The sequence below is a fragment of the Scleropages formosus genome, chromosome 13 (assembly GCF_900964775.1).
Source record: "Scleropages formosus chromosome 13, fSclFor1.1, whole genome shotgun sequence".
Lineage (NCBI taxonomy): Eukaryota > Metazoa > Chordata > Actinopteri > Osteoglossiformes > Osteoglossidae > Scleropages > Scleropages formosus.
Genome location: NC_041818.1, coordinates 6,422,082 through 6,438,241, shown reverse-complemented (window position 1 = coordinate 6,438,241; position 16,160 = coordinate 6,422,082). Strand labels below are relative to the sequence as shown.

At 42.5% G+C, this 16,160-nt stretch overlaps 1 protein-coding gene across 4 annotated transcripts; it reads right to left on the bottom strand.

Moving 5' to 3' along the window:
• Positions 1-548: 548 nt before the first annotated feature.
• ogt.1 (O-linked N-acetylglucosamine (GlcNAc) transferase, tandem duplicate 1) lies at positions 549-14,964 on the bottom strand. Of its 4 annotated transcripts, none has more exons than XM_018737344.2 (22): positions 14,561-14,964; positions 13,010-13,190; positions 11,998-12,241; positions 11,417-11,485; positions 7,815-7,931; positions 7,577-7,656; positions 5,922-6,117; positions 5,687-5,827; positions 5,384-5,484; positions 5,039-5,192; positions 4,845-4,946; positions 4,556-4,735; positions 4,281-4,439; positions 3,894-3,983; positions 3,659-3,784; positions 3,337-3,507; positions 3,081-3,197; positions 2,803-2,967; positions 2,552-2,704; positions 1,981-2,233; positions 1,593-1,743; positions 549-1,506 (listed from the first exon to the last, which is right to left on the bottom strand). In XM_018737344.2, the coding sequence occupies exons 1-22, from the start codon at positions 14,595-14,597 to the stop codon at positions 1,326-1,328; spliced, it is 3,168 nt and encodes a 1,055-aa protein (XP_018592860.2). In that variant the 5' UTR covers positions 14,598-14,964; the 3' UTR covers positions 549-1,325. The 4 variants fall into 4 exon arrangements, with proteins under 4 accessions (XP_018592860.2, XP_018592862.2, XP_018592861.2 ...); XM_018737346.2 differs by having other exon boundaries at positions 13,010-13,160; XM_018737345.2 differs by having other exon boundaries at positions 1,326-1,506; positions 1,593-1,716.
• Between the last annotated feature and the right edge of the window lie 1,196 nt (positions 14,965-16,160).

Below are 16,160 nucleotides of genomic sequence, written 5' to 3'. Positions count from 1 at the left end.
CAGATAAATGTCGCACATGTTTATGGAATGAATCAGAACACAGGACTAATAGGAGGTTATGTGAATTACTGTTAAAAAAAATTGAAAGCAGAAAGAGAATTTCACAACTTTTTACAGAACCTAAAATCAAATCAAGGTACATCTGTATTAGGCCTTTACTGTAAAAAAGATTTACAATGGACTCCCATCTATAAATTGAAGAGCTCATGTACTAACTCAGCAGCAGACCAGTGGGTGCATGTGGTAATCTTACACCCTTCACAGCAAGTTGCATGTAGATACCAGGAAACTATCTTCCCATTATCATTGTTTATTTAACTGTCACTTCTGTCCTGTAGGTTCCTTCAGATCAGGAACCAGTCCCAAATCACTGTGCTAACATAGATTCTACTCTTGTGTGGAGCACATGTGGAAATGAACCTGTTTCTAAGAATTTAACCAGGTCATTGTAAGCAAAGCTCTTTTATCCAGAAGGAACACAAACAACATACATTCTTTAAGACATGATTTGCTGTTTCAATCAAATAATGACATGAAATAAATACATGTCCAAAACATTACTGTATTTATTGCAAAGCAACACCAAATGCTTTTCAACATCAGCGCCATTACATTAATGCAGCTGAGGACAAAAACAGTGAGAGAAAGAAGTTCTGTTATGCCCTGTGTAATTCTTAGCTTTTACAGCCTTACACTGATTGAAGATAAAAGAACAGAACATCCAAGCATAAATAAGGAACAAAAACAGTTTAAAAAGTAAAAGACTAATACTTACCTGGGAGTCTAATGGTAAGAATAAAGTTCATCCTTACACAAATAATTTTTTGTTAAAGCTATGTAAGGCCATTTTCCAGTTCATTTGTCCAACGACAGATCTTCAACTATTTATTTTGGTAGGTTGGGAAAGGGAAGATACGGACATTTGCCAAAACCACTATAGAATGACTTTTGGTCAAGAAAACTGCCAAATGAAACGGATGCAGTTACTTACAGAGATGTGAAAGGTGTAAAGAATTTCAGAGAAACATCACACTGCTCACATGGTAAAGTGGAGCATTTTCATATTAATCAAAAGCTGAATTTTCTTTAGCATCTTACATTTTATCTCTCAGCAAAGCTTTCTCTTTTCAGAATGCTTTTCATTTTCAAAGTGAAAACAGTCACACTGTTCCAAAAGCAACTGAGAGTTTAGGGAAGAAAAGTCCTCAGCACATGCAGCACAGTGTATTTGGCTGTTCGTGCGCGTGTGAGAAAACAGCCCCCGATTTCAAACTCCCTGTCCTTTCAGTGTTTGTGATTGGGGGGGGGGGGGGGGGGCACTCAGCTTAAGCACTTTCACTGCTCTCTATGGACTGCACTTTAATAAGGTGGTCTGGCTTGCCCCCTGCAGCATGATGCTCCCACATCTGCAGGTACAGCCTCTCCAGGTCCATCGTGTACTGCTTGGTATTGAAGAGTGCACTGCAAATGCGCTGCTTCCACACACGAGCACGCATCATCTTCAGGCTAGCGGGGGCACGGACAAAAGAAGAGGTTAGAAAGAGGACGCACGGTCCTTTACAGAAGTATCAATGAGATCAAGAAACACTCACTACTCCATGTCAGTGCCCAGTTTGACAGCCACATCCTCATACTCCTGGCGATTCTTTGCAATGAGCTCAGGGCAGCCAAGACAAGTCAACTGGGAAGCAGCTACTCGAGAGGCCAAAGTCTCACCTGGGAAAGGGGGGGGGGGAGTCAGGACTATACAGCACATAGCAGCCTGTTTCATTTGGCACCAGTGCTGATCAAGCTTCACAATTCCACTGCAGAAAAGTCATTATTACTGAAGTTGTTAGCAATGCAAGAGTCACAGTTGTGATTGTGACAGGGTTTGCTGTCTCTATTAGCCTACATTTAAATTGCAAAAGTTCTCACACATAATAAGAATGAAAATTATGTGAGATGAGGGAAAGGGACCACCCCTCCCTTGATGCCCACCTGGCATGGTAACCATGGGGGTGCCAGCCCACAGCACATCCATGCCAGTGGTGTGGCCATTGCAAAGCGGTGTATCCAAGCACACATCAGCCAGCTGACCCCGCCGCACGTGCTCCTCCTTGGGGGCCACAGGTGAGAAGATTATACGAGTGGCTGGCAGACCCATGTTCTGGGCGTACTGCTGGATATTGGGTTCGCCCACAGCCGGGAATCGCAGCAGCCACAGCACGCTGTTGGGAACACGCTTCAAGATCTGCAGATAAAATGGGGAGAAATTTGTGAGCAAAGATCAGAAATATCAAGCAACAGAGGAGGGCTTATAGGTATGAGAATGAGTTTAGCAATAAGTGATTTTCCAGAAAGGGGGGACCTTCCATATGCTAGACACTTCAAGACGTTCATACCCGAAATGTCCTTGTATTCTACCTTAAAATGGCCTTAAACTCCAACTAAAGGCCCTGTTTCTAAAATCAAAATCTATCTGATAAACAATGAAAAAAATGTCAGCAACAGCTTGACTGGCCTACTTTGAAATCACAGGATTTTGAGCATATTTTCAATTTTTGCCTACATTAGCCCACATCTGCAGAGTGGGAGGGTCAATCTTGTAGAGCTGGTTGAAGTTGCAGTACACAATGGAGTCCTCCGGGAGCCCGTACTGGGAGCGTGTTGTGACAACAATAGTGCGTGGCACCTCTTCTCCAGTTGCAGCCTTGTTGTTGATCTACAAGGACAGAAGAGGGGATGTTCGTTCTTTGTCAGTCAGCTTTCTTGAGAGGTGGAAGGGTACACACACAGAATTGGCTTTGTCCATTTTCATACCTGGGTGGTGGCAAGTCCATTGCTAACTGTGAAACTGTTGATGGTCACCTGGATTTGGCCTTGGTTGATCATGTTAATGATGGCCTCAGCAGCTGTGTTCATGGGGATAACAGGCATGGAGAGAGCGCCATTGCCATCGGTGACCTCCTGGCCATCGCATTTCATCTAAACAGACATTACAGGTCAGAATCAGGGAAGAACAATGGGGGGGAACCTTCATGCAACTTGATGCAACTGTTCTTGTACTTCTTGCCTGAAGAAAAATACCAGTGACTCACCTTAACAACTTTCACATCTGGCAGGCTGTCTAAAAAGGCCTTTAAATCAATGCCATTCAGCACAATGCGGTTATCAAAAATGTGTCCATTTGACTTGAAGTCAATCACAGCCTTTTTCTGCAAAACAACAAATTGCCTCTTGGTTCAACAAAAATTGCTTCTGTGTGCCCAAGGATACACCAAAATTGTGTTTTGTATAACTTCTGTTCTGTGCTCAGGTTCTCACAGCAAGTATTTTCAAACAATTGGTTCCTACCTTCAGGTGGGGGAACATATTGGCATGGTCTCCAATGAAGAATGTGTTGGGCATGTAGGTCAGCTTCTCAGAGTACTGCTCTGCCAGCTCAGCAGGAGATGTCTCTTTGTCAGTAATTATGTAGTCCATAAAAGGTGCACCACTAGTCCCAGGGTAACCAAGCCACATAGCCTGTGGGGAAAAAAAAAAAGGGTATGAGCAAACGCTTTATATCACTTCTCAACAGTGCATGGGCCTATTCAGAAAAATCCAATCACTATACCTCTGCAAGACAAAAATTAAACAGAAGAGCCAAAAAGAACATCCCTACACAATACCTCACCTGGATGGGTGCCGGACGAAGGGCAAACAGTTCATTGCGTGCTCCCTTGGTGTAGCCATTCATGTTGATCAGGATGTGCACTCCATCCTGGTGGATCCTGTCTGCAGCCTTCCCATTGCAGGGGATCTGAAGACAAAGAGAAAGAGTGGAAAAATAAGTCATGCTGGGTGGCAAGATGGCATCTGCAGACGATAGTCTAAGGATTGTGAACATGGAACGCTCCCTAACTGCTTACCTGGGACAGGTCTGTGAAGTGGTGGGCCTCTGCCATCACCTTCACACGGAAGTTGGTGCCATCATCTGGGCTCAGAGCATAACAAAAGACCTGGACATAGGAAGTCAAAGACCCCCGATGATAATGCATTCAAATAGACTGTACTGCAAAACTGAAACTTAACACTGCAAAGATATTTCTACCAAAATCAACACCTCTGACCAAAGACTATAGCAGACTATATTTTGTCTGTTTATTACCATTTAGATATTTGGCTGTAGATATTCTCTGCAATAATATACAACTCAGAGCATATCCAAGTTTTATCTTAGAGCACACAAGTTCATGTCGAGGTCACCATTCAATAAGGACTAGGCACGTTTCAGTACGTTACCACAGGCTCCTCACCTCAAACTTGTCAGAGTTGTGCATGCCTGGGATGGACTGCATGAGGTGGGAGGTGGGGTGGTTTCCAAAGTCGGAGCTGACGTATCCCACACGTAGGCGACCCCCACTGGTCTTCAAGTCCTTGGGATGCTCATAGCCTGGCTTGTGTAGCGCGTTGATCTGTAGGTCAGAACAACATACAAAGAGACTTAATCCATCCGAAGGAGAAACTAAACTGAAGAGGCCTGAGAAGGGTGCTCTGACAGGCATTAGCTCTAACAAAAACGTGATAATACCTTGTCCAGGCAGAGATTGCCATGTCTTTCTGCAATGGCCTTGCGGAAGGCATGGGAGAGAGGATAAAGCATGCTGTGATGGGGGTGCACCGAGGGCAGGCGGTTCTTATCCAGTTGGTCTGCCACAATGCTAACAAGCTTCTTCATGCGCTCATCATAGTCTGTCCAGTCACACACAATCTAAGGGGGAACACAGAGAACTCAGCAGACCATCTCTTTTCACACAGACCAATCTGGGAATAACAAACCCAACAAGTAAGCAAGACTTGGATATTTAGAGAGTAGTCACCTGCAGGCAGTGAGCCAGATTGCAATAAGCATCAGGAAAGTCGGGTTTCAGTTTTAGGGCAGTACGATAAGATGCAATGGCTTCCGGAATATTCCCAGAGTCCTAAAGAGGAAAAACCAAAACAAAAAATGTAAGCCATCGGAACACATTTCATGGAGCAAAGGAAACGTGTGGCAGTTTGAGGCACGCAGCACCTTGTGTATAGATGCCAGGTTGCTGTGAGCATCTGCAAAGGCTGGGTTGATCTGTATGGCACGTGTATAGCACTGCAGGGCCCCCTGAACATCCTGCATTTCTTTCAAAGTATTCCCCATGTTGGAGTAGGCGTCAGCAAATGTCGGGCTGATCCTGAAAGAGGCAAAACACACAGCTTCACTGTCAGAAAAATGACAAAATAAAAGTGAACTGAAGAAACAAGTGCTGTGGAGATGACAAATTTCCATCAGTTACCTCATCTACTCCCAGACATCTGACAGTATGATGCTCAGATGTAGAACAAAATTACATGCATTTAGTGGCAAAAACTCTAGTAAAATTACCTGATGGCCTCCTTGTAGTGCATGAGGGCCTCCTGGAGTTTCCCCTGCTGCTGCAGCACACTGGCCAGGTTCGAGTGGGCTGCCGCAAACTCTGGAAACACCTGCAAAAAAAAAAAAAAAAAAAAACCTCTTTAATGTGTCATTTTGTTGTGAAGAGCAATTTATAAAAATAACTGAATCAAATCAGATGCCCCCACAAAATAAAAATACCACAACCAAAAATGTGATCACTGTAAGTTCAAGACCTCAATCTCACACTGAAGTCTTGCTTTGGTATTGCGCTAGGACTGCTCAACTTCCTACCTCCAGAGCTTTCCTGTAGAGCTGGATAGCCTCTTCGATATTACCCTGTTCACGTTTGATATTGGCCAGGTTATTGAGGGAGTCTGCATGTGTGGGACATAGCCGCAGTGCAGTATTGTAGCATTCCTCTGCCTCAGATACCTGCAAGGCAAAGCAATGTGTTAAAGTTTAAAATTTCAAAGTGTAATAAAGGAGCAGCTTACAAAACATTTTATTTATAGTTCAAGCTCCTCACATTGCCTTTCTCCTTCAATGCATTGGCCAGGTTGCAATAGGCATCAGGAAAGTGGGGCTGCAGTTCAATTGCACGCCGGTATGTATCAATGGCGAGGTCAATCAGGCCTTGCTCATAATAAACACAAGCTAGATTTCCATGGACAACAGCATGGTTGGGACTCAAGCTCAGCGCACGGAGGTAGCCTGCAACAGCCCTGTAGAGAGAGAAAAAGGAGGGGAATTGTTGGTCAGTTTCATTTGGCGTTTCTTCCTTCTCTTTAAAATTTTCTAGCCACTTATTCACTTGTCAGGTGAATTCCTGTTGCAAGGAAATCTGCCATATAATAAAAATGGTTCCTGCACACAAAAAAAAAAAAAAAAAAAAAAAAAAAAAAAAAAAAAGCATTTTTGGAGGGTTTTTTTTTTTTTTAAAACTTTATTTTAAAAGATAATGTCAGTAACGCCAACATATATCTTTAAAACATTTTCAGCTTGTCTTGTGTAATGTTACATTTTCATTGATTATTCATAAATTCTTGTCAAATGCAGGACTGCTGAGATCCAGAGCCTGTCCTGAAAAGAAGGGCACGAGACAAGGTACAACATGGACAGATACATTTTGATTATTAGGCTCAAGGATATTTAGTATTTAAAGAAATAAAGCTCACAAAATCATTTTACGCTTCTCACTGTGCAAAGTATGCAGATATTACTGTTAGAGCTGCTGTGTAATGTCAGTAATTAGCATTACTAATGTCTGACGTTAGATGCATAATTGTGAGATTAAGGCTTTGTTTATGCTGGTGTAAGCATATTCATGCTAAAGGAATTGTTTGAAGTGAGTGAGTTAACTACATGTTTATAGTTTATGAAGTGGCAGCAAGTTGCATGGTGGTTAGAGATTCCACTTTACACAAGGACCAAGGTTAAAATCTAGCTCATTTAAGATGTTTTCTTCATTAAAAAAAGTTACTGTATAGCCAACCTTTTGTTTGTAATTGGAAAAAACCAGATAAATTAATAATAGTACTCATGAGGTAAATGAAAATCATAACAAATACCTTAAATGATAGTTGTGTATAGCTCATAACAGCAATGTGCAGTAGAAACCCATTTAATGTTTTTTTGTTACGGAAGGCCTGTGACCATGTTAAACTGCTATTCTATCCAGAGAATATGTTATAAAAGATGAGTCCAATGACCACCATTCCAATCCTGCCTGTATACTAGTGGTTTATATGTTCTTGTACGCTGTTATAGCAGTTTTTTCGCTGTACAAGACATTACATTAAGGATGAGTATGTATCAAAACATAGGAACAAAGTGTGAAGTTTTCAGCTGATGTAAAGAAAATTTTTAGAAAATGAAAAAAAGGACACTGGTTCTTCTTACACATTCCCAGAATTCCAAAAAGGTAAAATGCAACAAATACAGGGGCAGCTGGAAGCACAGTGGTTAGTTGCTGGTCACAGGTGTAAATCCCACCTATAACTGTAGTACCCTTGTGCAATGACCCAAAAACTGCTCAAGTTTGAATTTAAAAAAAAAAAAAAAAAAAACCCCAGCTGTATAAACAGGTGAATAAGTGTAAATAGCTTAACACTAAGATGCTTTGGAGAAAGGCATCAGCTAAATTAGTAAATGTAAAACAAAGGGAAATATGCAATTACTTGCCTGTCAAAGATACGTGCTTCTTTAAGAACATTTCCCAAATTGATATAGGCATCCAAGAAGTTTGGGTCCAAAGTCACAGCCTACAATAAAACAGTTAAATGGAAAAACTATACATACACACACACATATACATATTCTATAAATCTGTATGTTTCTATATTATATATATATATTATATATGTGTGTATAAAATAGTTCTACTGGTAATCAGAATGTGAATGTGTATGGAACTTCTCACCTTTTCAAAATGGTGTATCGCCAACCAAATCTCTCCCTGGGCATTGAACACACATCCCAGGTTGCTCCAAGCCACCGCAAAGTTTGGCTGAGTCTCAATTGCTTTCAGGTAACAGGCCTTGAAAGGGTTAATAACCAAAACCAGAGGAGGAAGAGGCAAAGAGGAGCAGGACAGCAGGTAGGGGAAGGGGGGTAATAAAAGAACAAATGAAAAGATTGAATAAAAAGGAAGAAAACAAAAAGTAGACAAAAATACTGTTAGTGTTCCTTCTCCACAAAAGCAAAAAGTGAGTCTGCAGCATGGGCTCGCCTGCGCAAATATCTGCTGCGCTAAGCCACTTGCTTTTTCCTACGCTGCGCAGATCCGACCAACACCCACACTCAGACCAGCATCCTTCAGTTATGCTCAAGATTTAAACTACACTCATGTCTTCACTGCAGTACTGAAACACTAGAGGCACATTCAAAGATGCTATGAAGAGTTTAACAAACTACATTCAGCTCTAACACTTCATACAGCAGCCCAGAGGGTGGCAATAAGAGAAACTGTTGTAGACCAAACCTTCACAACCTCAAATGTCAGGCACTGAGTGCAGGTGAAGGTCCCTGTAATGCAAGCGCAAAAACCACGCGTGCGCCCATTGTTTCAGCCATGCTGCTGCACGCCTGCGCGGACCATGCCAACGGCCACTTGAATGCTTCGCTTGCGCTCGCTCCGGCTCCCTGTGCCAGGTGCAGACCGGCAGCCCTGGATACCGCCACACCAGCCTGCCACGCTCTTGGTTACCTTCCACCCACCATCTCAAAGGGACAGGAAAAGTACAAGAGCCAAACTGCTCTGCTGAGGGTGGATCTTTATGGACTGTTACAGAAGCACCAAGTGTGAAACAATGTGTTGAGTAATTCAATTGTGTCCCGTGTCCAGCAGGGGGGCCACTGGGTGACATGCTGGCGGGTAGGGCAGGGCAGGGCAGTCTGCAGCCAACAGGCCGGGGGGGGGGAGGGTAGAGGGAGATCGCTTGCGCATGCCTTGGTTGCCTGAGGATGTCGCTGCGCAGCCCCTGCGCTACTGCAGACTCACAGCGCATCACCTGCCCAGCAGAACGCTGCAACTCCAAATAAAGACAAAAATTTAAACAAAATTTAAAAAACAGGAAAAAAAATAATCAAAGCAAAGTGTTAGAGGGTTCTTAATTTTTTGTTTACTGCTTCCAATCCATGTTTTTTACTACTTAGAGATGCTATGCAGTAAAATGAAAGAGTGCCATGTTTTTTTTTTTTTTTTTAAATTTATTTTTAATTTACTTTTTTTCCCTCGTTTCTTTTGTTCTTCAATGGAAGCCACAAGACAGAAGAACTCAGGCATGGAGTGAGGTGTGTTTTTCTTTGCTGGCAGTTACAAACCCGTTACCATATTTTTGGACTTTGTCAGGGGGGGCGGCCGCAGCTGGAAGAGGAGGAGAGGACTGATGCTGCCCTAGTGTTCCTTTCCCGCCAGGCACCTACGCAGGAATAGTGTCACCCACCTGAAACCTTCTAAACAACAATATCAGTCATGGAAAAACCAAGAGAGACAAAATAAGAAACAAGATCGTTAGTAAGAGTTCACACAATACATTTTTTCCATATGGAAAAAAAAAAAAAAAAAAAATCTTATGCACATAAAAATAAAAACGACCGTCTACATTCATGCAGTATTTATATTCTTAAAGATAAATGTCGAGAAGGAACAGGAGAGAAGAAAGGCTTTGTGTTGTATTTTCAGTATTACATTGTAAATATTTCACACAAGATTAATTTCTTCCAGGCAAATTGAAGGAAAGGGGAAAAAAAAAAAAAAAAAAATGGGAGGTTGGCTGGCTTGATCTTCCCCAAATGAACTGATCACATTAACTGGGAATAATATAAGTCATAGCATACTGGGGAACAACAAAAAAAAAAAAAAAGAAAAAAAAAAAGTCATTCTTTTTCTTTAACTTCTCTTACTTTTCAGGTATAATGACTCACTCTCTTTATCCTGTCCTGCTTGCCTGAATCCTGGCTAATGGGTAAGAAAAAAGTCTTGGGTTTAATTATTTGTATCTAGAAGCCTCCACAGTTCTGAAATAAAGAGGTCAATGCTGTTGCTGCGCGAGCGTACTCTCTCTCTCTATCCCAGCAACTGTCGCGTGCAGTGGAGTGCAGAAAGTAAGCTGTCTGCCAGGCGCAGCCCAAGTTACCCCAGAAGAACCACAGCCTTTGACAAGAGAGACACATTACCAGTGTAGGTTCCCAGTACCATTAACTGGACCACTTTTCACAGATCAGTCTGCTGGCAAAATAAAAGTTATTGATATTATGATAAGGGGTGCCTCAGGGGTTCAGCAGGAAGATGAAACCACCTCGAACCCCTGGGTGCCCTCTCCGATTTGCAGAGGGCAGGACTGAAAGGGTCAGGCAGACAGCTCCATGCGCGCACACTCCACGGGCCCTGTGCAAGCGCGCGGGGGGGCGGAGCGACAGAGCAGGGCAGGGACAAGGGGCGAGCAGCACCCGAACGCTCCTCCCCACTTCACCCCCCTCATGCACCAAATAAGATGGCTTCTAACCGGCAAGAGGTGGACACACTAAGCTCCAGCCAACACCCAATCCAACGGCAGCTTCACTGCCCGTTCACACTATGGTAGGAGGGAGAAGAGGGGGATTCAAAGAGCAAAACAGAAGGAGGAATCCACTTGAACAGAGCTGCTGTTCATGTACTGGTGACTTATCATATAAAAGGGGAAAAGGGCAGTTCTCTGGAAAACTGGAAAGAATGTGGGTTAGAAGCCATCTTATTTTTTGCATAGCAAAATTAACTAACTTCATCAGTTCATTTATTCCATCGAGACCGAGCCAGCATTGTCCCACCAGCAAAGGAAAGGACATTTATGCATTAACATTTAACAGTTGGGTTCAACACATACACGATTTGTAGATACCAGCCTTTCTTCATGTGTGGAAAGGCACTGAATCAGTCAGGCCAAAGTGAAGCAAAAAAAAAAATACTCAATGAAGAGAAAAAGGAAAGAGCTGGTTGGAGTGGGGTATGACTGTAGCTAGCTACGAGTAAAAAGTTAAAAAGTGCTCAAATCTCACGCCAGCAATGACAATTAGAGGGCGTCTATAGAGAAAGTAGAATGCATTTAGGAAGAAAACAAGCATCCGGAAATGAAAAATAAAGTCAGCATTTAAGCTCCCCATTTGGTGTGTCAGTGCGTGTGTTTGGGTGGAAAGCTATTGCAATGTGGGGTGAGGTTTTCCATTCCTAAAGAAGACAGAAGAGAAAAGCTGTGACAGCCAGAACATGTTCCTATGTAGGGGGGATAGCTTACTGAGCACCTGAGTTGATGTGTACAGTGCAGGACAGCAGAAGAGTAAAGCAGCACATGACTGACAAGCACCACACACCAGAGAAAGACAAGAGTGTGCAAACGACAGACAGCAGGTGGAGAAAAAGAAACTCCAGAAGCTTCACACATTCCAACAGAAGGGCAGGGGTCACAGTGACACTAGGACTGAAAAATAAAAACCTCCCAAGACACATAAAACAAGCATTTCAGGAATAAACCCAATAAGACATACCTTAGCTTCTTCCAGACGCCCAAGTGCTTTTAACAAGTTCCCCAGATCACTGCGGACACAATAGAGATCCTGGCACAAAACATAAAGAACGTATTAATGTTCTGCTTATACAGTGTTTTTAACCAAAGCAACACACGATATGAAACAAATGCACACATCTATGCATTTATAATGGAGTAATTAACATACCTTGCCCAAAATTACTTCCCACAGCAGTTAAAAGTAAGACCTGAACTACCAACATTCAGCAGAAGGTGGCACAATTGTCAGATGAGCTGCATTTGGCCTTGGAGGGTTCAGGTTCAAATCCCTCTCTCAAATCCCACCTTGATAAAAGGTACTATCCCTAAACTGCTCCAGTAAAAATTATGCAGCAATATAAATGAGTAAATACAGCAGGTAGCGTAACACAAAATCTCTTTGGAGAAAAGTGCCGGAAAAATTAATAAAGGAAAACATCCAGGTGACAAGACCTACATCCTTAAGCATTACACCACCTGCTGACCAAATACTTGGGCTTTACAGAGCTTACTGAGTATTGACTGAAAAATGCCTGGCAAACACAGACTGAAAAAACTTACAGGGTTGTACTGCAGGGCAGACACATAGGCCTGCACAGCCCCTTCCATGTCCCCAGCAGCCACCAACGCCGCAGCCAAGTTGATGTAGCCATCGATGAAGTCTGGCTTCAGCCGAAGTGCATGTCGGTAGTGCTCGATGGCCTCCTGCAACTGTCCGCGCTCTTTATAGACGTTACCCAGGTTGGAGTACGCCTCAGCCAGCATAGGGTTCTGCTTGATGGCCAAGGTACTGAAGTGAGCCGACCTGCGATTCAGGGTTTAAAAAAGCCGTTAAGGAATTGGAACTATTGCGGGTTGCAGATCTGATTCCGTGGAGTAGCTCTGCCGTTGCACCTTCAGGAAATAAAATTTGCAAATAAATTTGGAAAAGGGCTTGTTAAGTGAAATATGGTTACTGTGTGGAAACAATTCATTCTGCAGTAACAAACAGAAAATGTTGCAGACATCAAAATGCAGTTTGAGATTTCACACCAATTGAAAATCAAATCATGTTTCAAACTGAGGGAAGGAAAAGCATTCCTATAAGAAGAAATACACCTATGAATAAATATAAACCTGAAATACTGATACAAACTGTAGTGTGGGTTCCTTCCCAGTGGCTACAAACTTGTGTGTGTGTTAGGTTTTCTTGTTTCACACCCAAGTTTACATTTACGTTCAATGTTTGTATTTCGAGTGATAACATACAGAAAAGTACTCAGTTTTACTGACCCTGGACTTGTAGTGCCTGAACTAACCACCAAAGACACATAGAACGAAAAGTAAACTAAATCCCAAGAAAAACCAAAACAAGGGGGAAAAAACTGGAAGTTTCAGCCAAGTGTGAAAGTTGCACACAAAGGGCTTTTTAGAAAGGCAAAGAGGAAGAAGTAGTTAGTCAAAGAGTCAGACTGGCAAACAGCATAAAACAAAAGCTCAATGCAACAATAGCAGCACCAAGAATGCCACGAAGCTGACCCAGCCCAGCCCGGTCCTGCGAGTAGGCGTCAACAGACCAAGCCTCCTCCCTCACCTGTCAAGCCGCCGGCACTGGAAATGGATGGAGGAGAGCAGCAGCAATACACCCGTGTTGTCAGGCTCCTGCCTCCACAGCTGCATGCAGTGGCGCTCAGCAGCCTCAAAGTCACCTGACTGGTACTCCCTGTGTGCCAGGTCTGCCAGCCCTTGGAAGGAAAGCAAACGTTTTGTCGGTTCTGGAACACCAACGCAACCCAAGGGAAGGGAGGGGAGGAGGAAACAACACGTTAGAAAAAAAATTAAAGGCAACAAAACATGAATCAAAACAAGAGACAAATGTAAAATGACAATGAAAGGTAGTGAGCCACACTGAGCATATTTTTTCAGTAACAAAATAAGGTTAAAGAAATAAAAAGTCTTAAGTGTACAAATTCATTTAGTCTCTTACAATTTACCTCCTTTTTCCAGAGGAAACAACATTCAGGACCATTTGCTAGTTCTCTACACACATATGCGCATGAGACTTATTTTTTAACTGAATCCTTATAGTAATCATAGCACATCTGGCAATGGTACTTAGGTAATAGAACAATCAATAACCTTGTCAATACTTTGCTTACATTGGGAATTACCTTAGAGCTGAATTGTGCTTTGTTAAACTTTAAGCATAATTAATTTTGTGCTCCTAATACAGAACTAATACATGTTTTGTGAGATATACTATTAACAGATTGTCAGTTTTAATTTTTGTGATTTAAATAGCCAAACAAATTTATGACGTGTTTGATTTAGAACTGAGCGAGCAAGTTCCCCTTGCTAGTGGAATGTGAAACAACCGGTGGACTTTTGCTGGATGGAATGTATGGGATGAATGTAATCTATAAAGATAAAATGAAAGGAAAACAACAGGGGGGATGATGAATATGAAAGGTAGTAGTTGGGGAAAAGATGTAAAGCCATTTAACACCAGCCTCAATCATTCATAATGCACATACATAACGTATTCATTTAGCTGACTCTTTTCGCCAAAGCAACTTAAGGTAATGTTAAGATAGTTACACTTATTTATATAGCTGGGTGGGTAATTTTCAGTGGAGCAACTGGGTAAGTACCCCTTGAGCAAGCAAGGTGTTACAGCCATGGCACAGTTGAGAATCGAACCTGTAACCTTTGGATGCAATAGACTAGTAGCTCGAACCACGTCACCAGCTGCCCCATAACATAATAAGAACCCAACAGCCGCTTCTATGGTACCATACTATACATAACTATATACTATAGTCTATAGGCACACAATTCCTGTTGGAAGGTTAAAAATGTTATGCGCAGGTAATCGCAATTATACGGTAAAGGCAGATAATTAAAACTAACTGACACCGGCCCGGCCCGGCCCGCACGTAAACCTCAGTCTCAGCTCAGCTGTGCGGACCAAAGTTATAAATAAAAACGATTGGTGGAGGAAAGGAAAGACCCAGCAGAGACAAGAAACTTGTAAAGGCAGTTTTAAGAGTAGCTGGCCGAAGAGGAAACCAGTCTCAGTCTGAAGCTACCAGGCCCCTCGGGTTCACAACACAGCAGCAGCAGCTAGTAGGTTCCACTCAGTCACCTGTGCTGTCGGCCACGTTTCCCACGGAGCTCGCCATTGGTCCTTTGGCAAAGGTTTTATTTCACTTTCTTATCACAGTTGCTCTTCCCTTTCGAGTGTATGGAAACCAGTTGCCCAGCGATCAGCTCGTTCCCACACCGCGTGTGTCTGTGGCGAGTAGTCAATTCGGCGTTTTCTGCGGAAGACCGGCGTCGTCGCGTTCTACACTCTACACAATCACCTAACTTAACCTACACCCAAACGTCTCTCACTAGGGGCTAGGCAGGTAAAAACTCGGTATTACTGTATTATTCCTACAATGTTTAGACAGTCGGAGACAACTAAAAGGTATGAATATTGCGGAAATAATTAAAGGTAATATGTCGCCTCGTCCTCACAAAACTGCTCTTTCACCCTGAAATGGCGGATCCGACCGGAACTTCTTCCCTTTCAAAAGTAGATCCTGCAGGAGATTTTGTGAAATTAACTGACATTCACTACGGCATATTTTAGATAACATTTATATGGCTAAATGGATATTTTTGTTATTGTTTTAGATAAATAACATAGTAGTTTACTAAACTATGTGGAGAAAATGTAATTTGCAATGCGGCGGAAGAAGTCATTGTGTGATAGGAGTACTTCGGACTGTTCTCGTATCACTTCGCGAATAGAGACATAGTGATGTCTTTTTCACTGGCCTCGGATCAGTTTTATTATTATACTTGATATTGTTAGTGCAGTGACCCGAACGCAAAATCTGACTCCAGATCAGTAAACACGTCAAAAGAAACCATGGCCATTGCCGCATTCCGAAATACTACGGGTATCAGAAGCGCGCAGTGGATAATTTGCCTACATAGAATCGGATGCATTTTGTAAAAAACTCCCAACTAAACATTATTAAATAATGAAATTTAGCAGATTTTTTCAATAAGACATTTTTAATTCTGCAGCAGTAGCAATAAAAATAAATCTTAAAAAAAGAGAACGTCCTCACCATGAGGGGGCAGTCAGTAACTGCTATTAACATTTGTAGTGGTCACCACCTTGTCCAACGCTTCACCTCTTCATAGAGTGCTGTAGATGGGAGACAGTTTGTCCAAAGAGGATTCCTTGGTGAAACTTCTAGAATTTTAGTGGTCTAAGCATTTCTGGTGTGTAACAAAACTATTGCACCTGCACATGTTAAATACCGCACACTTTTCACATTTGCATTAACACTTGTCGGGTCTCTCTGTGGGACATGAGCTGAGTCTCACATTTTCCCCACCATCTCTGTGAGGTGGGTCTTCCAAGTCTGTGTCAGAGCCAAGGAAAATGCCAGCATCTTGTCCTTGAAAACCTTTGAAACCTACCAGCTTTCCTGTTGGCCAGTGCTGCTCTGTAACTAAAGGTTAATATCAAATGATGATACAAGTCCATCCCATGTCCTGGGCACCCCAGCTGCCAAGGAGATGTGGGAGATTTGGTGAAGCTGCAGAAATCCTTGCTCTAAATATCATATAAACAGATTTTATACCAGGAATACCCTTACAGTTATCATAAATAAAGTGTTTCTCTTGCGGTCAACAAGTTGGTGTATGAAAGTGACACAAAAATTATTCTCCTCTTCAGTTCA

Coding starts and splice junctions, on each gene's coding strand:
- ogt.1 (XM_018737344.2), bottom strand. CDS start 14,597: ATGGCGAGCTCCGTGGGAAACGTGGCCGACAGCACAG. Junction 6,118..7,576: donor GAAGCACGTATCTTTGACAG/GCAAGTAATTGC, acceptor CTCTCTCTACAG/GGCTGTTGCAGGCTACCTCC. Junction 4,947..5,038: donor ACCTGGCATCTATACACAAG/GTGCTGCGTGCC, acceptor TTTCCTCTTTAG/GACTCTGGGAATATTCCGGA.